We start from the raw sequence: 27,033 nt of genomic DNA, 5'->3' as shown, positions 1-27,033 counted from the left end.
AGAAGCAGTTAGGGGCAATCAGGAAGGAGCAGTCAGGTGAGCAGTTGGGAGCTAACAGTTCTGGATTGTTAGAGGGATCGGGCCTAAATGGGCAGTCAGACATTCCTTGAGGGGTCCCAGATTGGAGAGGGACACACAACCCCTGTGCATGAATTTCATGCTCTGGGCCTCTAGTTATTTATAAAATTTGGTCCCTTCATTGACTATAGAAAGTCCATCTCAGCAAATAAATTGCCTAGCACAAAACAAGCATAAATTTTGGATATGCAGCTATTATTATTATTAACCATTCTTTATGATTGCCTAAAATGTACCTAGCATCATACTAGGTATCATAAGAAATGTTTAAACAATTAACAAGATGTCATTTATAATTTTGAGACTGGACATCCAATGGGTCCATGCTGCCTGTCACTACTTGAGCCAATTCCACAGAGACAGGGTTGAATCATATATGAGCGTTTATTCCAATGCTGCCGGCATGATAGGAGAGCAGCAGGTCATCCACAAAAATAATGCTCCGCAGACCCCCATAAACCAGCTGCTTATATAAAGTAGGATAAAAATTACATGGGGAAGTAGGGATTACAGGGGAGTAGGCAATGAGGGTTGGGGTGGGACTCCATTGTTTGGGCAACAAGGTTGTTATTCTTTGCATGATAATAGGCATTTCTTGAATAAGACGGGACCACATTCCAAGGTTGACTCTCAGGTCCCAAGGACATACAACTCCCAGCCAGGTTGGAATGCCCTTTCTTTAACCAACACAAGACAATCATGGTTTAACAGAGCATGATTAGTATTTCCCATAACCATAGCTAGTCCCCAGTATTCTATTTTTGCCCCTAAAAAGACTTCAGCCAGATTGAGAGAAGTTTTCAATGAGATGCTGAATACTTCGTGCTTTGTCTAGTAGCCTATAGGGAGCTAGTGTCAATTCAGGGGGAAGAAAAAAAGAAAAAGAAAAAAACTCTAAAAGGAAATACACTGTCTCTTTTTATGATTCCAGTCTTCTCATGTTCTTTCCTCTACCATATCCCTGGCCCCCTACCCCTCAATTTCCCAACCTCCACTAGACCAATTATAATTCATCTTCTAAAAAACAGCTCAGGCCCAACTTCTGTGAACACCTCCAGATGGGACACATTGTACAACATTGGGTCAGTTCATCTGTCTTGTTGCTATACACACTGTGTTTCTCATCTCTATACTTGGTATCTGTGTACTGGTCCAGAATAAATATCTTATGGGAAAAAAGAGACATGGAATCCTGAAATATCTACAAAGAATTCAAGTACAAAGACCTGACACTTCTAGGACACACAGAGAGAAAGTAATAGTTTCCAAGGTTAGACAAAATCTTATAACTGCATTGTTTATAACACAGTCCTTTCAAGATATACCCAAAGGCTTTAATAATAACAACATAATAACAATAGCAATAATAATAGTGGCAAAAGGAGAAGAGCTTACTTATACAGCACTTATAAAGCACTTATTGTGCTTTATAAGCACCTGGTTTGGCTCAGTGGATAGTGTCATCCTGCGGACTGAAGGGTTCCAGGTTGGATTCTGGTCAGGGCATGTGCCTGGGTTGTGGACTCAACCCCAGTTGGGGGCATGCAGGAGGTAGCCAATCAATGATGCTTCTATCTCTCCTGCTCCCTTCCTCTCTGAAATCAATCCTATGTAATAAAAGGCTAATATGCCAAATGACCAAACAGCAGAAGGACAGGTTGCTGTGATGCACTGACCACCAGGGGCAGATGCTCAATGCAGGAGCTGTCCCCCTGGTGGTCAGTGCACTCCCACAGGGGGCGTGCCACTCAGCCAGAAGCTGGGCTTGGGCAAGCTGGCAAGCTCAACAAGTGGCGGGAGCCTCTTCCATCTCTGCAGCAGTCGGACATCCCCCAAGGGCTGCTGGACTGTGAGAGGGCTCAGGCCTGGCTGAGGGACCCCCTTCCCCTAGTGCATGAATTTCATGAAACAGGCCTCTTATAAAAATATATTTTAAAAAATAAATAAAGCACTTTCTAGGATGCCCTGGCTCGTGTTGCTCAACTGGTTGGAGTGTCATCCCATGCGCTGAAGGGTCATGGGCTCAATTCCCAGTCAGGGCACAAACCCAACCAAGTTCTGGTCGCAAACAGGAGGCACCCAATTGATGTTTCTCTCTCACATCGAAGTTTCTGTCTTTCTCTCTCTCCTTTCCCTTCCTTTCTCTCTCTAAGGAAAAAAAAAAAATTCCTCAAGTAAGGGTTAAAAAAATTATGAAGAATATACTAGGTGCCTGATATTGCTGTATTTGATTTATGTAAATCCAGTTAATCTTTACAACCCTGTAGTGCAAGGGCTATTATTATCTCCATTTTACAGATGAAGAAATTGAGGTAGAGGGAAGTGAAGCAAATTGCAACAAAAATCCTGGTAACAAGTCTAGAATTGTCAAAACTAGGTCTTGTTAAATTTACTTAATTACATTTAAATTAAAAAAAAATAATAGTTATAGGGCTGAAGATGGACCCAGTGTTGGTATGTCACTTTAATTCCTTTTGTTGGTTGTAATAAAGAGTTAGTTTTCTTTTCATCCAATGCCTGGACTCTGAGGCAGGGACACTATTAAGGAAGGCTGTTTTTGAGGGACTGGCTGCTAACCTGTTCTGGCTGAACAAGCCACCTTTCGTTTTTCCAGACCAGATATTTAGGAGGCTTTTTTTTTTTTTTTTTTTTCAGAATAAAAGCAGCCCAGTGGTTTAAGTGGTCTCTGTAACAATCACGCAGCAAGGCTTCAATAGAGAAAAAACCTTTTGCCACTGTAGGGAAAGGGCCGCAGAGGCTTTTGGGTAGCAGGTGTGCAGTCTTGTCAGAGCACTTGCCTTCCAGGCAGGGTGTTTTCATTCACTTTCCCTGCTGAGTGTAATGTACAAATTACCTTTAAACCCATCATTTACCATAACCTAGACTCCCAGCTGTTGGATTATTTCCCCCCTTTATCCCTTTTCTCCGTTGGAGCACCTGGCTTGGTTCTTCATTTTCAGGAAAGAGGAAAAACCCTCCTTGCCCTTGAGGGGATGTAGTCAAGGAACGCCCCCGGATCCCTGCCATCCTGCAGTTTGTCAAATGTGAGTCTTAAAATAACCCTTCCCTGTGAAGAATTTCAACCAAGCCAGGTGACTATGAAGCTGGTTTTCTCAAAGGGCCCTACAACCAATATCATAAAATCACCCCACAAAGCACTGAAACACTAACCTTTGGAGTGAAGGAAGCTGCCACAGAGACACTAAACAACCAGTGAACTACCGGCCCATGCATTCAATCCACATGCACGCCCAATGCTAGCTAACTGATAGCTCATCGTTGGGAAAGTGAGAGCCTGAGTCTGCATGAGGGAAAAGCATCTACAGCAATTTGACAAAATTCTCAGATGAGCCCAAAATAAATAAGCACCAGCCTCAGGCTGGGAAATGATTTGCTGTTTGCAAATAGGATGAGTTAAATCTATAAGTGTGTTTTTTGCTTAAGTATAGTAAGTATGAAGAAACCATCTTTTTTCTTTGTAGTGGTTCATAACCCATTTTAAAATAGGGTCATAAGCTCCTTTAACTGGCTGTTAATAGGTTGGAACCATCTATTATTAAGATAGACAAGCTCCTGAGGCGTATTTCACTCACCTTCAAATGCAAGTGGAGAAACTGAGCTCCCGTATGAATTTATAAGCGCAGGCAAGTAATCGGGGCAGAACCAAGGCTCTGAGCTGCAGAAAGGCAACAGGAATTTCCTCAATTGAGAGAAGGTTAGAGTGCCCTCGTGTGTTCCTACAGGGGACTTTTTCGTGGCTTTACAAAATTTTAAATCACTTTAATCTCTTCATTAATTTTCCTGCATTGGGTGTTTTTAGGCATTCAATGCTAAAAGCAAACACTGTGATTGCCATGTTATCAGAAATAAATGCACAGAGCATTTATTACTTGCAAAATTATTATTATTATTATTATTATTATTATTGTTTGTTTTTCAGTAGGGATAGAGAAGCAGTAATATTCCTAGAGTAGGTTTGTGTGGATTTGGGTCAGACAGACCTCGGTTTCTATACGAGGTGGCCACTTGCAATCATCGTATCCCTGAAGTAGTTGTGAGACCAGTCTCAACCTCAGCTTCCTCATCTGTAAAATGCAGGTAATCACTGTCTTGCAGTGATGTGGGCAGGCATCAAGTGAGAACCTGTAACCGAGCCTGGCATTTGATGTGTAATAAACAGTCAGTAAATTGAAGTTGTTACTAGTTATTTTCTTTTGCTCTCTCTCTTTATTGATTAAAGTATTATATATGTATCCTTAACTCCCCATTGCACCCCATTGCCCTCTCATGCCCTCACCTCCCTAGTGTCTGTGTCCATTGGTTAGGCTCATATGCATGCATACAAGCCTAACCTTCTGCCTTCCTTCTGAGGTTTGACAGTATGAATAATGCTTCTAGATATGTTTTTGTTCATGAGTTTATGTTGCTGCAGCAGTCTTGAGAAGGAAGAACCATGTAGGAGGGATCTCAATACCAGTTATCAAGCTGTATTACAAAGCCACAGTTCTCAAAACTGCCTGGTCCTGGCACAAGAACAGACATAGTATAGACCAATGGAACAGAATAGAGAACCCAGAAATTGACCCAAACCACTACGCTCAATTAATATTTGACAAAGGAGGCAAGAACATACAATGGAATCAAGACAGTCTCTTTCATTAATGGTTTTGGGGAAATTGGACAGATACATGCAAATATTGAAACTAGACCACCAACTTACACCATAAACAAAAATAAACTCAAAATGGATAAAGGACTTAAACATAAGACGGGAAACCGTAAAAATCTTAGAGGAATCCATAGGCAGCAAAACCTCAGACATATGCCCAAGCAGTATCTTCACAGACACAGCTCCTAGTTATTTTCTGACAGGAAGCTCCCCGCCAGGGCTCACAGCAGGTTCATGATGAAAGAGCCAGGGCACAGAGGTGGGAGCTAAGCAGCCTACCTGTGGGACGCTGTTAGGTCTTGGCTGAGGAGGTTCCCATGAGCTCTGGGGACAGAGGGAAATGAGAACATTTTAAAACAACTATGTACTGATTATGTGATTCTTCCTTCAGGTGGGGAAGTTGAAATGGAACTAGGGCCCATGGCATCCCTCCACCCCCTCCCCATGTCTCTTTCACAGGTGACACCTGGTCTCTGGCACTGAGGGGCAGCAGCCAAGAAAAAAGCTTCTGCTAAGGAAGAGAATGTTTGAAAACTTGATCCTGTCTGTGCTATTCCTCCATCTCTTCAATAGTCATTACTTATTGAGAGGGTCCCCATTTTAAAGTCAGTAAGGAACAGGGAACAGGTGGAAAACAATAGCTGGATGAATTCATTCTTTGACTTTAACTTTCTTTAACTCTTTAATTATTTTATGAAATGCGCTCTCTCAAATTAAGTGTTCAGCAGAATTGCAGTACATCAAGGCCGTTTGCCCCAGTGAACTTTCAAAGGTCCTCTCCTCCCTGCAGTCATCCTCACAGCAGCCTTTTCAGACGTGTGGGGAGGGCAATATCATTATGTACAATACAAGGAGGCTTGACCTTTAAATGTCAGTGGAAGTGTGGAGTCTGGCAATTCTGTCTGCATCTCCCACCAGCTTATTGGAGAGCTGAGGGAAATAGCCCAATAATACGCAGCTGGGGAGCGGGGAGCACATTACCTATGCCTTTTTCTTTTTGTGTGTGTGCAACCAGGGAAAGGGAAATGGAAGACTGGGCTGGCTTCTGTTGTCTAAGCACATATTCTGGATACCAGATACCACCATCACTGGGAGGTTTGTGTAGATCATGGAATTGCAAGAGCAGAGAAAAAGCCCTTGCGTTTGCAAGCCTCGCTCCTGGGGTCGCTCACCCTTTCTGGGAATCCTTGTGTTACCTTTACATTCGGCACACGCAGCACATGCAGCCCAGGCGTTTGTTATTTATGGAAAGTTCATTGTCAGCCTCATCCAGTGTGGCAGAGGAACAGAGCTGGAGCTTCTGAGCACAGTGGGGCCACACCAGAAGGGCCACAGCCCGCAGCGTGGGCCACAGTGATGGACCAGGTGTAGAGTCGAAGGCTGCATCCGGCACCATGGCAAGCCTGTCCATTCATGTGAGGCTTGAACTGGACTCTTTGTGGCCATAAGTCTCTAGTCAACTAATGAAAAGATATTCCATTCCCTGCCTATACTCAGAAGTCTCCTATTTGTGCGGCTTAACTGAACCAGACATTTTCTGGCTACTGTAGTTACCTCTATGTGTAGAAACGCTCTATTCTTGGTGTTTGTCTCATTTTCTGCTTTATGCTTTTGTCCCTCTATATTCTTTTTTTCTCCTTAGAATAACGCTAATAAAATCTATATATCTTGCTTATTGGCTGGTGCTTATACACTGAGTGTCTGGATTATCATGATCCCTGAATGCATAATAATCTGACCACTCAGTGTATATCCTATATAATAAAAGGCTAATATGCAAATTGTCCCCTTGACTAGGAGTTCGACCAGCAGGCAGGCCATACAACCTCCCATATCCCCTCCCCTTGGCCAGGCTGGCCTGACCCCACCCATGCACGAATTCATGCACCAGGCCTCTAATATATTTATACTGAGTAACCAGATTATTATGCATTCAGAGATCATAATAATCTGGCCACTCAATGTATTACTAGCACTGTGGTGGAGTTAAAAGAAAAAGGTTTTACTTAAAGAGATCTTTTTAAAGTCTACCTCCATTCAGAGAGAAGCCTTCTCTTGTACTTTTCCACCTTCTCCTTTATGTGGTGCCACCACACCCCATTCTCAGCTAGGTCTGCCCCGGCCTCTGACTCTGGTCCGGTCACTGGGTGAGGAGAGACAAGCAGGTGGGGAGTCCAGCGGAGGAGGCCCCTGGTGTGGTGGAGCCTGAAAACAGGTTGGAACTAGACACCTGTTGGCCTTGGACAAGTTAATATTATGGCATCACTTCAAACTGTCACTTTAAAAATAGTTGTGCATGATTTAGAGAGAATTACAGAAGTGAAATTGGGCCACCTCTTTGAAAATTCCCCACCTTGGTTTGTCTCCTCTCCCAGATCTCTCTCAGCCCTGCAGGCCCTGTGATTCCCTTTCTTTACCCTTCCAGTTCCCCATCTCTTGCCCTTTCCTCGGCAGAGTGCTTTGGGTTTTTCCAAGATTCTCTGTTCAAAATTGCACAGCCCCACCCAGTGCTTAATACTGCTTCAAGTATGTTGAAAAGCCATTAATGCCAAAAATGAATATTTCAGTTTGTGCTTAGTAAACAAAAGATATCACAGTTATCAGGATCCACTCCACTTAGAGGATGATGTGGACTAAAAATAATTTTTTTTCCTTACCATGTGTTTATATTCAATATAAAGAGTTTATTGTGTGCTCTAAAGGGAGCTTCCCCCCACCCCCCACCCCCATCTTGCCTATTTTTTAAGGAGACACTGGTGAAAGCTGACATCAGTTGACACCAAATGTGCAGTTTAGCCCAACATCCCTTTTAAATTGGTCCCTCAGCTGCTGCTCTGCTGGTGGGCCTCTCAGCATGGCTGTCCCTGGGAGCCACAGTCCTGCCGGAGCTGGTTGGCATGAGCCAGGGAGGAAGATGAGCTGGTGATGGCCTCCGTAGGAAGTGAGAGCTGATAAGCAGGGGATCTGAAGCCCATGGCTCTCTGAAGGGCCAGGGAGGTGTCCCTGGATATTCCTCATCACTGTCTGAGTCTGAGAGTGGACACTGGTGCTGAGTAAATAAGCATCTCCTACCTAAATGGCTCTTCTTCCAGAAATGTGATCTTGTTGAGAAACCCTCTAACATGTTTAGACATATGTTTTTGGTCATTTCTAAAAGAAAGTCATGGTGTCCCAAAAACCTTGGAAAAGTATCCAGAGATTGTTTTTTAGATGTGTATTGAATTTATTAGGGTGACATTGGTTAATACATTTATATAAGTTTCAGGTGTACAATTCTATAATACATTATATGAATATTGTGGTATGTGTTCACCACCCCAAATCAAGTCTCCTTCCCTCACCATTTATCCTCTCGGGTTACCCTCCTCTACCTTCCCCCCAACCCTCCTTCCCTCTGGTAATCACCATACTGCTGTCTGTGTCTATTAGGGGTTTTTATTTTGTCCTTAATCCTTTTACCTTTTTCAACCAGCCCTCCCATATTGTACTTTTTATGTTTTCTTCTAGTCTTATATTTAAGTCTTTAATCCACTCTGAGTTTATTATTGTGTATAGTGTAGAAGGTGGTCTAATTTCATTTTTTGCAAGTATCTGTCCAATTTTCCCAACACCATTTATTGAATTTTTATCCCATTGTATGTTTTTGCCTCCTTTGTCAAATATTAATTGAGCAAAAGGATGTAGGTTTATTTCTGGGCTTTCTATTCTTTTCCATTGATCTATATGTCTACTTTTATGCCAGGGCCATGATGTTTTGATTACTATGGCCTTGTAGTATACTTTGATATCAGGTAGCATGATTTCTCCAATTTTGTCATCCTTTTTCAAGATTCGTGTGCCTATTTCAGGGTATTTTGTGGTTCCTTATAAATTTTTTTGAATATTTATGCTAGTTTTCTGAAATACACTATTGATATCTAGATAGGAATTGCATTGAATCTGCAGATTGCTTTGGATAGTATGGACATTTTATTGATGTTAATTCATCCTATCCATGAACATGGTATATGCTTCCACTTACTTATATCTTCTTCAATTTCTTTCTTTAGTTTCTTGTACTTTTCTGAGTACAGACCTTTTACATACTTGATTGAGTTTATTTCAAGGTGAGGTTTTTTTTTTATGCCTTTTATTTCTTTCTTTTGTCTAATTGCAATGGGTAAGATTTCCAGTACTATGTTAAATAAAATGGTGAAAATGAACATCCCTGTCTTGTTCATGACTTTCACTTTTTTTTTTTTTTTTTTTTTTTTGTCCCTTGAGAGTTTTTATCATAAATGGGTGCTGGATTTTATTAAATGCTTTTTCGGCATCTATTGATTTGATCATATGATTTTTCTTCATTTTTTATGTGGTGTATCATGATTATTAATTTGCAAATACATTAACCTTACATTGTTAGAAAAAAGCCCATTTGATCATGGTGCATAATGTTTTCAATGCATTACTGGATCTGGTTTCCTAATATTTTGTTGAAGATTTTAGCATCTGTGTTCAACAGGTATATTGGCTTAAAATTTTCTTCCTTTCCCTTTCTTATCTAGTTTTGGAATTTGGATAATGCTAGCCTCATAAAATGAGCTTTGTAGTTTTCCCTCATCTTGAAATTTTTGGAATAGTATGAAGAAGATAGGTGTTGCTAGTTCTTTCAATGTTTATTAAAACTCACCTGTGAAGCTATCTAGACCAGAACTTTCATTTGTTGGAAGTTTTTATTTATTTATTATTATTGCTTCAGTTTCATTCATTCTAATCAGTATGTTCAGATTTTCTGTTTTTTCTTGGTTTAGAAAAGAAGTTAGTGACCCTGGTCAGGCAGTTCAGTTGGTTAGAGCATTGTCCCAGTATACCAAGGTTGTGAGTTTGATCCCTGGTCAGGGCACATACAGGAAATAACCAATGAATGCATAAAACAAGTGGAACAACAATAGATGTCTCTATCTATCTATCATCTATTATCTATCTATATATCTATCTATCTCTCAAATCAGTAAATTAGTAAAAAGAAGAATGTATGTTTTTAAAATATTATCTATTTTTTCAGATTGTCCTATTTTTTAGCATATAGGTTTTATAATATACTAAAGTCCTGATGCACAAAATTCCTGCACAGGGGAAGGGGAGAGGTTGTCCCTCAGCCCAGCCTGCACCCTCTCCAATCTGGGACCCCTCAAGGGATAACCTACTGCCCATTTAGTTTAACAATTTTCAGTCTAACAATTTTAGAAAAAAAAAAATAGCATCTTATACATGGGAAAATGTGGAATTTTCTTCCTTCTACTCATTTTGGGCAGTGATAGCTGTTCTTTTACTAGGTACTTTAAGTATAAAGTTAGATTGTTTATTTGATATTTTTCTTATTGATTGAGGTAGGCCTGTAGTGCTATGAATTTTCCTCTTAGGGCTGCATTTGCTGTGTCCCATAGATTTGGGGTTGTGGTGTTCTCATTTTCATTTGTCTCATGGTATCTTTTTATTTCTTTCTTGATCTTTTTGTTAACCCATTCATTGTTTAGTAGTATGTTATTTACCCTTGTGCATTTTTTAGTTTAGTTTTGTTTTTTCTTGTAATTGATTTCTAGTTCATACCATTGTGGTTGGAGAAGGTACTTGATATGATTCCAATCCTTTTAAATTTACTGAGACTTGCCTGGCTGAAATGGCTCAATGGTTGAGCATCAGCATAGGAACCAAGAGATCACCAGTTTGATTCCTGGTCAGGGCATATGCCCAGGTTGTGGGCTCAATCCTCAGTAGAGGACATGAAGAGGCAGCTGATAGATGATGATTCTCATCAGATATTTCTATCTCTCTAGGTAATGGTTCATCGATGTTTCCCTCTCTCTTCCTCTTTCTCTAAAAATCAAAAACATCTTAAGAAAATTTACTGAGACTTGTTTTGTGTTCTAACATGTGGACTATCCTATAAAATGTTCCATGTACATTTGAAAAGAATGTATATTCTGTTGCTTTTCAGTGAAATGCTTTTAAGATATTAATTAAATACATCTGATTTAGTGTATCATTTAAAACAGTTGTTATCTTGTAGACTTTTCTGCCTGGAAGGCCTATCCATTGATATCAATGGGGTGCTAAAATCCCCTACAATAACTATATTACTGTTGATCTCTCCCTTTGTGTTTACCAAATTTTGCTTTATATATTTAGGTGCTTCTATCTTGGGTGAATAAATGTTTATAAAGGTTATATGCTCTTTTGCATTATATAGTATCCTTTGTCTCATTATTATAATTGTTTTAAGTCTCTTTTGTGAGATATAAGTATTGCTACCCCAGCTTTTTATTCATTTTTATTTGAATGAAATATCATTTTCCATCCCTTTACTTTTTGTCTATGTGTATCTTTCCATCTGAGGTGTAAGCAGCATATATGTGGGTTTTGTCTTCTTACCCATTCTGCTACCCCTATATCTTTTGACTGGAGCATTTAAGTGATTTCCTTTTAAAGTGATTATTGATGGGTATGTATTTATTGACATTTTATTCTTTATAATTGTGTTCCTTAAGTTTTCTTCTTTTTTAAGAAGGCTCTTTAATATTTCTTGTAATAGTGATTGTATGGTAATGAACTACTTAGCTCTTTTTTATCTGGGAAGCTTTTTAAATGATAGTCTTGCTGGGTAGATTAATCTTGGTTGTAGGTACTTGGTTTTCATCACTTTGTCTATTTCATGCTAATCCTTTCTGGCTTGAAATGTTTCAGTTGAGAAATCTGCTGACAGTCCTTGGGAGCTTTCTTTTAAGTAACTAACTGTCTTTCTCTTGCTGATTTTAAGATTCTCTTTTTGTCCTTAACCTTTGTCGTTTTAGTTATCATGTGTCCTGGTATGGGCCTCTTTGGGTTCATATTCTTTTTGTTTGTTTGTTTTTAATTCTCACTCAAGGATATTTTTTCCATTAATCTTTAGAGAGAGCGGAAGGAAGGAAAAAGGGGAGGAGGTAGAGAGAAACATCAATATAAGAAAGACATATCAACTGGTTGCCTCCCGCATGCACCTTGGAATCTAACCCACAACCTTTTAGTCTGTGAGCCAACACTCTAACCACTGAGCAAAACTGGCCAGGGTGGGTTCATCCTATTTGGGACTCTGTGTTTCCTGAATTTGTGTACCTTTTGCTTTGAACAGATTAAGGAAGTTTTTAGTCATTATTTCTTCAAATAGGTTTTTGATCCTCTGCTTTCTCTCTTCTCTTTCTGGTACCTCTATGTTGCAGATGTAGTTATGTTTCATGTTGTCCCAAAGGTCCCTTAAACTCTTGTAATTTTTTTAAATCTTTTTTTTTTTTTTTTACTATTCTGATTATGTATCTTTTGTTATCTTGCCTTCAAATGGCTGATTTGATCCTGCTTCAAACTACTGTTTATTCTTTCTAGTGTATTTTTCATTTCAGATATTGTAGTCTTCATATCTGACTGGTTCTTTTTACATTTCTTTGTTCTTTTTTGTGCTTGTTATGTCTTTGTTGAAGTTCTCACTAAGTTTCTTGAGCATGATTATAACCATTTTTAAACTCTATATCTGGCTAATTGCATTTCATTTAGCTTTTTTTCTAAAGATTTCTCCTGTTTGTTTTTGTTGTTGTTGTTGTTCATTATTTAGGGCATATTTCTTTGTCTCTTTATTTTGGCTGCCTCTTTGTGTTGTGTTTATGTATTAGGTAGGTCTACTGTGACTAGTAGACCAGTCTTAGTACAGTGGCTTTATGTGGTAGGTGTCCCGTGTGGACCCAGTGATGTTGTCTCTTTGAACACCTCATCTGGGTGCTCCAGGAATATACCCTGTGTGTGTTATGTGGGCCTTCCTGTTGTAATTGAGTCTTTATTGCTATTGGCCCATTCGTGTGTGGGGTCAACTCTCAGGCTGGCTGCCTATGAGCATCAACACTGACCACAGTGTACAAGTTGCTATGCAGGTACTGACCACACAAAGCTGAGTTTGCCTCAGTGGTTTCTCATGCTTTCCAAGATCTCCCTTTGGATATGTTGCTTGTGAAACTATCTAGATCTTGCTCTGATGTTGTCTGAAGCTGGCCACTAAATATGTTGGTTCTGGGTCCCCTTGAGAGGTACTCTGATGCAAGCCAATATCGGATGCTGCCTGTTCCTAGCCCTAGGGAACCTCTTTGGAGTTACAAAGTGAGCTACAGTTTGTGGCTGGCTCTGCTGGGCATGGGTGTGTGCAGGAAGGACTAAACTGCACACTGAGGCTGGCTTTCACAAGCACCAGGTTCACGGGCAGGTAATCACAAATACCAAAGCACCCTGAGATCTGTCTTTGCCTGCCTCCACAAATTGAGAAAGGTAAACTAACACAAATCTGGCCATGTTTATATCCCTAAGAACTATGCATTAATATTTTTAACATGTAGGGAAAATACATAAGAAATGTCCAAACATATTGTTGAGTCAGTCTGGGTTTTGGAGTTTAAAATACTTTATATTTTGGAAAGTTTCTTAGTGGATTTGAGTGCTTTAGTGATATTTATGAAAACTAATAGCTTTTTTATGGGTTGGGAAGGCATTACTATGGGTTTTTTTTCTATTTTAAATAATGGATAATAGCTTTTCAATTTCCAAAAATATGCAACATGCTTTTAGCAGTAGATTGGATTTATTTTTGTGCATTTGATTTTCTTATAAGTCACATGAAGATGTCTAATTCTTTGATTTAAAAAATAAAAACGTAAGGACATTCTTGGAACTTTCTTTCCTAACCTTTCAAATCATATAATTACTATATTTATTTACTCCTAAATTATTGACATAGGTGCAGACTAGAAGTAATTTATAATTTTGCTTTTAATGATAATTTATACAAGTTGTATAATACTATGTTCTGAATTTTCTCCTTTTGATATTAATTCTGGTGATAATCTAAAATAACTCACTTAAATTGCAGACTTCATTTTTTCCTATTAACTGCTACAGCTTATACCTGAATATAAATATTTGAGGTTTCACAACATTATTAAAAAACCATAATTATTTGTTTCTCAGATAGTAGCATCCAAGTAGATGGTACATTTTTAATAATGAAATCATATTAATAACAATATGAAATCATATTAATAACAATATGCTTGAGCTCATTCTGTTGGCCAGGAACTGTTCCAGGTGCTTATCTGAGTTGACAAATCAGACATCCATTTGGCTACCAGGGAACTCAGTATAGAGTAATATTCTCAGTATTTTTTCCTGTTTCTTTACAGAGGCTGTCATGGCTGCCTGCACTCCCCCTGCCCGCCGCCACCATGTCGCGCTCTGCCACCGGGAGTTCTTTATCACCTCATTAGGGAATATTTTTTAGCCAATTTACTATGGGGGTGGAACAAAAGTAGGTTTACAGTTGTAAGGGAAACTCAGTTTATTCTTGTATTACTTATTAATTATTGTATTATTTTCCATAGGAACAACTATAAACTTACTTTTGTCCCATCCTGTGTGTGTATATATATCTATATATGTCTATGTGTGTGCATTTTATACATAAAAAGAATAAGATTTTTTTCATCCCCTAAGAACCAATTTTTGTCACCTCATTGAGAATACACAACCTAGAGGCACTGAGCCTTCAAATGGTTGAATAAACACAGGGTTGGTGGTGGACGTAAGTGAATGGACTTCCAGGGGGCTAATGAGCTTCAGAGTTAGAAGGGCTCCCCCAAAACAGAGTAGTACCTAAGGGAGGTGAAAGAGAGATCTTCTTAAATATGTGGGATCAGGGGTTCTTTGACCCAGAGTCATCATCCCAGCCTTCCTGATGCCACCCAGAGGTGTGATGAAGTTTCTCTGACTTTCTCATATTTATTCTTCACTTAACTCTTGTTTCATTCTTCCCTCCAAAGCTATAAGTATGATCACCACATAATCTGACATACTATTGTATGGTAATATAATCCATTATTTCAGGACATGTGGTTTGAATTATTTTTGTTTTATTTATTTCTTGTCTATTTTTAATCCTCACCCAAGCATATTTTTCCATTGGTTTTTAGAGAGAGTGGAAGGAAGAGAGGGAGAGAGAGAGAAACAGTGAGAAAGACACATAAATTGGTTGCCTCTGACCAGGGCTGGGAGCCTGCAACCAAGGTATGTGCCTATTGAGTCTACTCTACAAATGAGAAATAATGGAGAAGAGAAAACATTTGCTTTTAGTTAAAAAGTCTGTTGAAAGTATCATGTTAATATTCCCATGTACATTTGGGGGCTGTGTGCATGCCTGAATGTATAGACAGACAACAGACCTCGACAGTGATCCTAACAGTTTTAATATTGGCAATTCTGTAGGTACAAGTGACAAATGACAACAACCTGGGCTCTCAGATCAGGGGAAAATAGGCATCAAGTCATAATGAGGCAGAAGAAAAGTAAGTTGTGATCAGAAAGTAGAAAATTGAATGTTCAGGTTTTAGAAGTGGGTGATGATAAAGGTCAGGCTATGATGATGAAGAGTGAATGGCAGCTACAGTCAACACAGTAGAGGCTAAGTGGTCATTCCCATGTCTTATCAACCAGTACTTCAAGAGAGAAAATCCTTCAGACCCTAAGTATTTAAGATAAGGATTTCAGTCAATCATCCATCCTCCCTCTAGTTTCTAACTAACAGATGACCAAAAATAACAGTAGCAATAGTTCAGTGCTTACTGTGTGTCAGTATTGTCCCAAGCACTTTGCATACATTCTAATTCTCACAATTTTTGAGTAGGCACTATTGAGCTCATTTTACATATGAGAAAACAGGCGCAGTAAGCAACTGTCTTGATACGGATTATAAATCCTCGGGAGAGATGTGGACAGAGTTGGGATAGGAGAATATTTATGGAAGTCAGTGAAAGAAAAGGGGACAGAGTCCAAGAAGTAGCCTGCCTATCAGTATACTGTATATTGCACACCAGCATATGCCTGTCTCCGTGAATGGGCCTTGAGAGAAAGGAGTCTGAAACAATGCACTGGAACCACATCGAAGAGACCTAAACTAGTTTGGGAGGGAGAGGATGAAAATGACATAATCAGAAGTATCTTGAGATGATGTAACTTTTGGATATGAATGAATTGAGGCTGGAGTGAAAAGATAAAATCAGGGTTCTTTCGGTCCTGATTATGTCCTGGTAATGAATGTGTGAACAAGAGGGTGGCAATTGAAGTTTAAAGGAAGAGACAGGTTTGATGTATTTTGTAAGAGTACAATGCAAAGTTTTGGTAACTGATTGGATGCACAGGATGAGAGAGAAGGAAGAATTTAAATTGAATCCAACATTTCAATCTGAGTGACTCAGTTAAGTATTAGCAGAAATTCAGGTGAGGCACTTGACAGTGAGGGGAGGGACAGCCTGAGTGGCAGGGCTTTCAAAATGTGTAATTTATTGTGTGAGGAGGCCATCAGGTGGAAGACCATAGCAGGAAATTGGAAGCAAATGTGGAACTTAGAGGAAACGAGGCTAGAGATGAGGCTTTTGGTGTCATCTGTACAACGGAACTGTGTAAACTTGGGGAGTGAATGAAAAGGTGGGGAAAGGCAGATAACAGGGATCCTTGGAATGCATTTAATTTTGGAGACAAGAAGGAAGATAAGGAAGCAGCAAAGGAGACAGAAAGAGAGTAATGACAGGAGGATGGGAATGCCTTAAATTATGCATCATGGAAGACAAGGGAACAGAATCTTGCAGAAAAAAAAGCTGACTTAGCAAACTCTCAGAGAAGCCAGCAAGAATAAAGCTTATTTGGAGTTGTTGATTTGAAGGTTATAAAGATCAAAGGTAGCAATAGAAGGATAAGAGGTGGCCTATCCTTCTACCCTGTTTCCCCAAAAATAAGACAGTGTCTTATATTAATTTTTGCTCCCAAAGATGCGCTAGGTCTTATTTTCAGGGGATGTCTTATTTTTCCATGAAGAAGAATACGGTACATATTTATTGTTAAATGAAAATAAAGGAAATTTATTACCTGTATACAGTACGGTAGTTGTCAACACAAACCAGACAAACTGTGAATCCTACAGTATCAAGAATTTACTCATTTATTCAATGACAATCATGTCATCATCTTCTGGAACATCATCATAAAAATCCAATTCCTGAATTTCCTGGTGAATTTCTTGTGACTCCATTTCTTTCAGAATCAGTGGACCAAATCTCTCATGTTTAGCAATAGCATTCTGAGACAGAGCCTAGGGGTGGCCTTATTTTCGGGGGATCCCTTATATTTCACTCAGAAGGAAACCTGTAAGTAGGTCTTATTTTCGAAGGATGTCTTATTTTCGGGGAAACACGGTATGGGAGGACGGGATCATAGGAGACCAAGCAGCAGGATTGGCCTTCAAGAATCTGACAGTGAGGAAGAGAAGACACTCCTGAAGGAGTAAGCCATGTATGGGAAAGTGCTTTGTTCTGTTCTTAAGATGAAGGGCACCACATAAATCTACTACAGACAGAGATAAAGGAGCCATAGAGAGGGAGGAGTGAAGATGGATAGGCATCCCTGTGGCAGAAATCACAGCAGAAAGAGGTCCTTAGCTGTTTTCTAACCTTTTCAGAAAACAAATGAGAAATCATGAAGCTGCCCCTCTAACAACCTAGGCAGCCATCTCTTAGAGAATAAAGGAAGACCTGTGGAGCGGGCTTTTTTCTTTTCCTCTTCGGGGGAATGCATGAATTGAATCCACAGATTATAGACAGAAAAGGAACCCTTGCTATAGACATTCTCTTTTTGTTAAATTTATTGGGGTGACATTGGTTATATGATCATACTAGAGGCCCTGTGCACAAATTCTATCAGGCTGGGCTGGTAGGGGGGAAGGGCTGCAGGCCATTGACCATCGTCCCCACCTGCAATCAGGGTGAGGGGGCCAATTGGGGGCCAGGCCAGCTAGCGGAGGGACCGAGAGGAGTTGGGGGGGCAATCGGGGCCCCAATCTGGCCAGTTGGCCCCTGCAGTGCATGTCAAAGCGACCAGTCGCTCTTGTTGTTTCCGTTGTTCTGGTAGCTTGGCTTTTATATATATAGATATGTTTCAGATATGGATTTGTATGTTACAAGATCTGTATATTGCACTGTGTGCCCACCACCCAAAGTCAGATCTTTTATCATTACCATATGTTAGAACCTCCTTCACTCCCCACCCCATTTCCTCTGGCAACTACCACACTGCTGTTTGTGTTCACAGTTTCAGTTTTATATCCTACATATGAGTGAAATCATATGGTTCTTAGCTTTTTCATCAAGTCGATCTGCAGATTGCGTACCTTGTAAATATTCCATGTACAGGAGGGGGGAAGACATTTTTATCCTGTTTTTCAAAAAAAGAAATAGTTGAATAGAGTTAAGTACCAATTTATTTCACTCACTCTATGTGAGGCAAAAATCTACCTGTGGGGGAAAATAAGTAGAGAGGCAAAAGCGTTGGCATTAGTTAAAGTTGATGGCTGGTTTTGTCGGCTGTGGGCCTGGGACGGACAACTACCATAAAACATGCAGCAAACAATCTGCTCCATTGTCCTGTCCTTTCCTGTCAAGGGGAGGGAGCGGGTGGCTCTGGACACAGGATGACAGAAAGGAAGAGAGGAAATGGGAAAAGGAGCAGAGACATAAAGAGAGACTCTGTGTTCCCAGTACATATGCAGCCCCCCGCCCGGTCCTCTGTGGGACAGTCTGGGCACCGTGTGTATCCCTGTGTATACAGAAGTGGTCCCCGAGGCCACATCGCTGTCACATTGCTGCATAATCCTCAGCTTAGGAGAACAGTGTTGGAGGTTGTTAGCACATCTCCCTCTGGAAACAAAACTGGGCTCAGCAGCAACAAGGCAATTCCAGGGGGGATCTGTCTCTCCTCCCTCACTTGGATAATGGCTGTTCCCTGTTACCCTCCCTCGCACTACATTGCACACAGTCCTGAACAGTTGGCCTGCTAAGATGATTTTAAAGAGAAGAGAAAGTGGGCTGTTCACTAAGCATATGTAATGTATTCATAATAAATCTCTCAATGAGGAGGTATAAAGATTTCCTGTTTTTATATAGCCAAAGAACAGTCAAAGGAAGCAGAGCATTAGGCAGGTATCCAGCGAGTGTCATTAACAGAAATGACCAATATGGGAAATCCGGGGGGGGGGCTTGCTCCACATTTCTAGTAGTAACAGCATTTTTTTTACCTGAAATATGCTAGTAATTTTGTTGCTTGCAAAATTGGTTTTGCCTAATGATTGGTAAATATATTTTTTCTTAATAGTTACTGGGTATTCTCCATGTTCCAGAGACTACATAAAAATAAAGCATTGCTTACCACCTTTCTTTTTCCTTTTTCACTTTATTTCTGAGAAGATAAAATAATAGAAGATAAAGCCATCCCAAAATGATTTATTTTTAAGAAAATGGCAATAATAAAGCAGAAAACAGTAAAGTTTTGTAAAGTTCTCTCTCTCTCTATATTTTTTTTTGGGGGGGGGGGCAGGGGGGGGGAAGAGAAGGAGGAAAGAGAAAAAGAGAGCAACATCTATGTAAGAGAGACACATCAATTGGTTGCCTCCCATATGTGCCTCTGGGACCAGGAAATGAACCTACTACCCTTCGGTCCACAGGCTGGCACTCTAACCACTGAGCAAAAGTGGTCAGGGCAAGTTCTACATATTATATATGAAATGCATACTTTGAAGTTTAGTAAAACCAATAACGTAAGTGTGAAGTAAGCATTTTAATTTGTTAAAGATAATTTTCACCTTAGAAATATTTCCTCACTAAAGTTAGAAATGTGTCTATCATGATCATTTATACTTTATAACAAAAAGATCATCCCAGGCAGAGAATGGGAACATGCCTCTGATCATTTAGTAGCAGATCCAGCTCATCAATAGATGAGTTGAAATGAAGCCATATAACTAACCCATGTTGAACTTTGCAGAATGTTTATCTCATCTGTCAAGAAATCATTCGTATGTTCTTTTTGATTTAATAAAGTTTTATTCCTCAAAATGTATAGCTAGTAGAACCTGTTGTTCATGCATCTTCACCAACATCTAGGACATACGCACCCTTGTCGTTTCTGGTGTAAATTACTTGAGTTCTGTGCTTTGCAAAGGACTTAGTTTATAAGTCCTTTACTATGGAGCTCCTGGAGGGCTGCCCTGGCCAAGGCACCACAGATAAGCAGTCTCTCAGAGACAGCAGCTGGTTATAAGCTTATAGTTGGAACTTCCTTACAGAGTTTGTCATCGGTTGCTTGGTCAAACAAGACTAGGTTATTGAGCTTGTCCCGAACTTTGCCTTTCGACCACGTCTTCTTTTGTTCTTGCCCCCAGATTTGTTCACTGGGTCTTTGTCCTTCTTTGATAACTTTTCAATATCTTTCTTCGTGTTGTTGTCCTTGAGTGGCATAGTGAACTTGAAGAGCAGCTGCTACCACTGCAGCCTCGATAAGATGTCTCCTATAGACTCATTTTACAGTATTTACAAAATAGTATTTACAAAAGCATAAAAAAAATAGTCAGAATTAGCCGGGACCGGTTTGGCTCAATGGATAGAGCGTCGGCTTGGGGACTGAAGGGACCCGGGTTCGATTCCGGTCAAGGGCATGTACCTTGGTTGCGGGCATATCCCCAGTAGGGGATGTGCAAGAGGCAGCTGATGGATGACTCTCTCATCGATGTTTCTAACTCTCTATCTCTCTCCCTTCCTCTCTGTACAAAATCAATAAAATATATTAAAAAAAATAGTCAGAATTAAAAAAAATAATTCTGCCTTTCCTAGAATTTAGAGCCTAGCCCAGCATTACTGAAATGGACATGGAGTTTTCACACGCACTGTTTCAACGGCTGCGTGAATAAAGTCGGTATGCCACCATTAAGCACTCCTCTATGAGGGACACTCAAGCCACCTCCAGTTTGTCTCTGTTATGAACATTCTCCAGCACACATTTGTTTTTTTCCAAAATTAGTTTATTTCCTCAAAGTAGTTCCCCTGAAATGAAATTACTAGATCAAATACTATGATTATTTTCAAGCTCCTCTTTCCAAGCATATTTCTAAATAGCTTTCCAAAAGGTTGTTTATTAATTTATCTTACACTAGCAATATATGAGGATTATAGTTTTACCTAAGGCTTAATAAGCTGCTAAAGCAACATGACTTTCATTTGTGCTTATTTCATTCCTAGCAAGCACGAACATTTTTTGCAGATATTTGTTTACAATTTTTTGCTGTGCATTTGTCTCCTAATTTTTGTTTGTTTTTCTACCAATTGGCATATTTTTTGCCAGGTCCAGTCTCAACTGTTTTCCTCACCTTTATTCCTTTGTGTGCCTAGGCTCCCATGATTCATTCAGCTACTGGGTCGACGAGAAATCCCCAGTGGGGCCTGACCAAACCCCAGCTATCATGCGCCTTGCCAGGATATCCTTGGTGAAGAAGCTAATGAAGAAATGGTCTGTGACTCAGAACCTGACCTTCCGAGAGCAGCTCGAAGCTGGGATCCGCTACTTTGACCTGCGTGTGTCCTCCAAGCCAGGGGATACCGACCAGGAGATCTACTTCATCCACGGACTTTTTGGTATCAAGGTCTGGGATGGGCTGATGGAGATTGACTCGTTTCTTACACAGCACCCCCGAGAGATTGTCTTCCTGGATTTCAACCACTTCTATGCCATGGATGAGGCCCATCACAAACATCTGGTTCACCGGATACAGGAAGTCTTTGGAAGCAAGCTGTGCTTGGCCTGCAATGTGGAGAGTCTGACCCTGCAGATCCTGTGGGAGAAGAGGTTCCAGGTAGGAGAACTGAGATGAGAGAACAAGGCTGTTTGTGCCTCTTCTGTATCGCCAGCTATAAAATGGCTCATTGCAGGGTCTTAGTTAGAATGCATAGATGGTTTGGAATATTAAAGATATTCACACAAGCTTCTGGGCTCTAGGACAGCTTCAAGGGTTTCTCTGGATGCCCTTAACCTGGATGAACACCTGCCAAATATTTAAAACTTTTTGGCAACCTCTTGGTGGCATCTAAATTGACTTTGAATGGCCTGTCCATAACCAGCCCAAGCAAAGTTGTGAAATGGACCAGTTGGTCATACCATTTTACTTTCTCCCATAAAGCCCACTTTTAACCCCCCTGCTTCCCTTCAGGGGCAGTCCATTCCATCCTGCCTTCAACCCAATGTCAGATCATCCCTGCCAAGTACTGATTGATAAGTGAAAGCATCAGCTGACAAAGGCATGCAAAGTGATCATTTCGGGTGTGTTAATATTTTAAAAGGCCATCTTCGCAGAATTTAGGTCACAGTGGGAAAGAACTAAGGAAGGAAGAGCCCATCAGAGGAATCCAGGCTTGGAGACTAATCCCCAGGTTACTTATGCTGAGGAGAGTCCCCAAACCTAGACCCAGGAGGGATATACCCATGAAAAGGAATGTGGGCCTCAGATATATTCTGCTCTTATCCCCAAAAATAGTAGATCATGGGAAAAAGAGCTCCAGGAATGGTCAGCTTCCAATTTAGACTCTCTTTAAAAAGAAAAAAGAAAAGGAAAAAGTACTTTTGATTCATAATTGCTCACTTGCTCAGAGATACATTAACCAAAATATCTTAAAGAGGCAGATATTTTTTAACTTATAGAAGAGCTTCTAATTAAAAGTCAATTAAAGATTATTCACTTGCAAACACTTTTTGAGCGCCATGTATATGCTAAGTGAGCACCATTCTAAGCACTTGGGATACATTAGTAAATGAAACAAAGATCTTTGTCCCTTAATGGAACTTTCATTCAGGTGGAGGGAGACAGTGCATCGATAGTAAGCATAATAAATACATTCCATATAATGCCAGAGAGTGGGAAGAACCATGTTATAAATATAGCTTTAAAATTGTGAATACAGATAGTGTTCTGGATGGGTTGCCACACCACACACACTAAATTGTTATAGAATCTGTGGGAATAACAGGTGCCTTCAGAAGTAATGAATGGGGCGGACAGTGACTGTCTAGCAACACAGCGATGATCTATCTGAGCTGTTAAGTATGGGCTAATCTGTATCCTCCACTACAGATATCCCTAAAATCATAAAGACCCTGGGGTGACATCTCAGGAAAAGGGAAAGTGTCGTCAATTTGAATTCTAGGCTATCCCTGTCCTCCTTCCTTTCCAAAGTTTTCCCTGACAGGTCTCTCCTTAAAAGCAGAGCCATCAGCCATCCCTCCCTGCTGGGCAGTACCCTACTGGTGGTTAAACTTTAAATATTCATTATGTAATGAGCTGCCTTGCATGTAAGCCCCTCAGTATTTCATTACTACAATTTAATAGCATGAAGTGTATCACCATTCAGTCACATTTCATTTACTCAAAAGCAGTTACATCACCACTCACAGATATATATTTGTACATGAGTGGCTATGGGTTTTCAGGGTATAATGAATTAGAAAATTTAATCTACAGATTGGCAGTATTTAGAATTTTACTGAGAAAGTAAGAATACATAACACTAGCAAAATACAAAATAACCGATATACAATTACAAGATAAAATGGCTTCAAATGTACTATGTGAAGAATGGGGTTTTTTGTAATCAACCAATTAAAAAATAGTACATAGTATAAATCCATATCCCAGGAGCCTCAGAAAGGACCAATCAGAATAAGAGGAGGTCAATGAAGGAATAATTCTCAAAGAAAATGGGATTTTTAAATCTGAATCTCAAGAGAAAAGCTGAATATAATTGCTGAGCTGGATGGAGAGAGTATCTCAGAGAAAAATACATCAGAGTGAGGTGGGGAGGCTGATGCAAACACAGGCCCTAGACAAGAGTTACTGCCCCTGAAAATCTGTAGAATAAAAGTTGATTTGCTAGTCCCTCCTCCTACTGTAAATAGGAACTGGAGAGCATTATACTAAGTGAAATAAGCCAGTTGGAGAAAGATAAATATCACATGATCCACTCATTTATGGATTATGATGAACAATATAAACTGATGAACAAAAACAGATCCATAGACAGAGAAACATCAATCAGACCATTAAACCTCAGAGGAAAGATAGGGGAGGGTGGGGGTAAGATGGAGAGATCAAAGGACTTGTCGGCATGCATATAGGCCTAACCAATGGACACAGACAACAGGGGGGTGAGAGCATGAGTGGGAGAAGGGGGTTGGGAGGTTAATGGGGAGCTAAGAACACTTATGTAATGCCTTAATCAATAAAGAAATTAAAATTAAAAGAAAGAAATTCTCCTTGAACCTTTAGGATCAAATCACTCAAGAAGATTCTTGAAGAAAGGCATAAAATCTCTTTCGTGTAATTTGTACTTTTTGCATCTTTTCCAAGGTTAGGAAAAGAGCAGCACTGTCCTCTCACTCCCTGGCATTTCTTCCAGGGGCAGGCAGCCTGGTCAGTGATCGGAAGGGCCCTGTCCAAGGGTTACACAGCCTGCCTCTCCCGAAGCCCATCCCAGGGGCCAGCTTTTCTCCCTCAGGGACACTGGAGACCCCAGCCTTCCAAACCAGCTAATGACCCCGCCAGCAGGAAATCCTCCCCGATCTCCCAGACAATCTGCTTACAGTGAGCCTGTGATTAACCTTATTAGCACTCCTGTTTACCACAGACAGCATTAGCAGTCAGTCAGACATTACTCATAAACCATTACAAACAAGAACAACCATCAGTCCGTTCAGTGCTCTGGACCTGGCACTCCTACTGGAAGCCCCCAGGAGCAGTTAGCCAGGCACCATGGGTGAGAGATAAAGGCTCACAGGAAACAAAATACACATTCAGAGTCCTGTGTGGGTGCCTAGAGGATTATGCTCTCCGGCCAGCGACTGGAGGATTGCAGTCCAAGGAGTATAAACAGCACGCTGTCTTCCCTCCAGGTGGAAAATATGTTACTTCTAGAAACCTAAGCAGCAGAGCTCTGAATTGGGACAACCAAAATAGCAACTCCCTGTCCCTCAGCTGCGTCTCAGAAACTAATTAATGCTGTCGATGTGGCTTGCTAATTGTTTCAAAATCACCACCATCCTGAGAGGTCCCACTGGAGACCCAGGCCTCCCTGAAGACTCCTTCCCTGCCTTGAGTACCTCCTGCTCCCCCTGGGAAGGGTTATTTCATTCAGAATCAGCGCGCACCGTTGAAAGTCAGCACACAAGTTCATTGTGTTGATTTCAACTCCAAAAGCTCTGTGCCCATTTCATGAGCTTCTGAGTCGTAACTTGTAGTTTCAGGGGTTCTCCACCTGGGTCTGAGGAATATAAGAAGTCTGTGAATTTAACTGAAAAGCGTATGCCCATAGATTAGGGATGCAGTCACCCTCAGAAGTATTGGCCCTGTAACTATGACTTTCTTCCTATAGAAATCACACATATCACCATATCACACATCAGTTATTACAAATATCTTCAAATATCATTATACTCATCATTAATTCAAAATTATGGACCTTATACTTACCATAAAATAATTTTTAATGTATTTATTATGAAACTCATACTTCAGTTTATTACAAATTCAACTAATATATTCATAGCTTTATTTCCATCTTATTGATTTCTTTTGTAATCCTGCCTATTTTATGAGTTTATTTAAATCATAGCCTGAGAAGGGGTTCAGGGTTTTACCATACTTTCAAAATGCTGACAAAAATAAAGTTATGAATCTTTAACTGAGACTTATGCAAATACTTAAATCCTTGCTTATATATATATATATATATATATATATATATATATATTATATAAACCTTGAATTTCCATGTGTTTATATTTGTTTGCCTTTCCTCCTAGCAATTCGAGTTAAGCCAAGGAGTTGATATTCAGTTTGTTCATGGCTTGCTTTGCTTTTTCTGTTTTGGACATCTCAGGTTCTAATTTTCTATCACTGCCCCTTCTACAAGCAATACCCCTTCTTGTGGCCTGGAAAGAAGATCCCGGCGCCCTGGGCAAATACCACCAGTGTGCGCAAGCTGATCCTCTTCTTGGAGACCACTCTGAGTGAGCGTGCCCCACGTGGCGCCTTCCACGTCTCTCAGGCGATTCTCACCCCCAGAGCAAAGACCATCGCCCGGGGCCTGGTCGGTGGCCTCAAGAACACACTGGTTCACAGGTAAGAATTTGCTTCCATGCATATAAGCATAACCAATGGATGCAAAACTCTGGGGAAGGCGGGCATGTATGGGAGTGGAGGGGGCGGGGGATTGGTAAGGTATGTACACATATAATACCTTAATAAAAAAATGAGAGAGAAAAATAAATAAAATAAACAAATTTTAAAAAAAAGAATTTGCTTCCATCCCCAGAGTAAAGTTATTTTTTAAATGTATTTTTATTCTCTTCTGAATAAATAGCAGTAAAACCATATAGTTTGAAGATTTAAAATACTGCAAGAGAAAATATATTATTTTAAAAAACTGTTCATTCGAGGTAGCTTGCATTAACTAAGTCCAAAGGATCTCTAAATACTTTATTAAAATGTACATATTTCACCATAAATACGCTCTAAATTTTGATGCTAAAGTGTAGCCTTTGAAGCCAACACCAGCCTGTTCACTTCTGGCTCGGGGTGTGTCTTGTGCTTGCCCCTGTCCTCTTAGCTGTCCTAAGTACTTGCTTATGAAGCATTAAATGTGACTTCTGTGCTAGGTGCTAGGGATCCAAAGATAACCCTTCAAAGATTTGGGATGTCCTTCCCCTTCCACAGTGACAGTGAGTCCTAAAAAGCAGCTTATGCTGCCACCCACCATGCTATAGCTTTAAATACTTCCATAGAGCAGACTCAATCCTGACTGCAATTAGGCAAGAGAATCTCCAGAAATTTTGTATTAGATTATGTTCTTTATGCTGGACACCAATAAATGGTAAGTATTGTCAAGAAAAAAGATGCTGTCTGTCTGGTGTGGTTCAGTGGTTGAGCATCCACCTATCAACCAGGAGGTCATGGTTCAATTCCTCATCAGGGCACATCCCTGGGTTACAGACACAATTCCCAGTGGGGGCAAGCAGGAAGAAGCTGAACAATGATTCTTTCTCATCATTGATGTTTCTGTCTCTCCCTCTTCTCTTCCTCCCTGAAATCAATAAAAGACCAGCGGGGAGGGGGCTGGATGGGGGGCTGTGAGGGGTGGGGGGAAGGTTGGCTGGCTGGCCCTGCCCCTGATTGGGGTAATGGAGGGTGATCAGGGGTGGGGCTGGCTGGAATGAGGGGCCAGTTCTGCCCCCTGGTTGAAGTCCTGGTTGAACTCCTGGTCAAGGGGACAATTTGCATATTAGCCTTTTATTATATAGAATGTGTGTATGTCTATGTACAT

The 27,033-nt window shown here is 40.3% G+C and overlaps 1 protein-coding gene across 1 annotated transcript in view; it reads left to right on the top strand.

Moving 5' to 3' along the window:
• Positions 1–27,033, top strand: part of PLCXD2 (phosphatidylinositol specific phospholipase C X domain containing 2) — a 58,378-nt gene that overhangs the window by 17,889 nt on the left and 13,456 nt on the right. The window contains exons 2-3 of the mRNA XM_036448416.2: positions 21,058–21,518; positions 25,591–25,832. Coding sequence (XP_036304309.1) covers positions 21,058–21,518; positions 25,591–25,832 — 703 coding nt within the window. The remainder of the gene's footprint in view (positions 1–21,057; positions 21,519–25,590; positions 25,833–27,033) is intronic.

Source organism: Pipistrellus kuhlii, unplaced genomic scaffold, assembly GCF_014108245.1.
Source record: "Pipistrellus kuhlii isolate mPipKuh1 unplaced genomic scaffold, mPipKuh1.p scaffold_m20_p_2, whole genome shotgun sequence".
Lineage (NCBI taxonomy): Eukaryota > Metazoa > Chordata > Mammalia > Chiroptera > Vespertilionidae > Pipistrellus > Pipistrellus kuhlii.
Note: the sequence above shows the minus strand (reverse complement) of the source record. Positions and strands in the feature narration are given on the sequence as shown.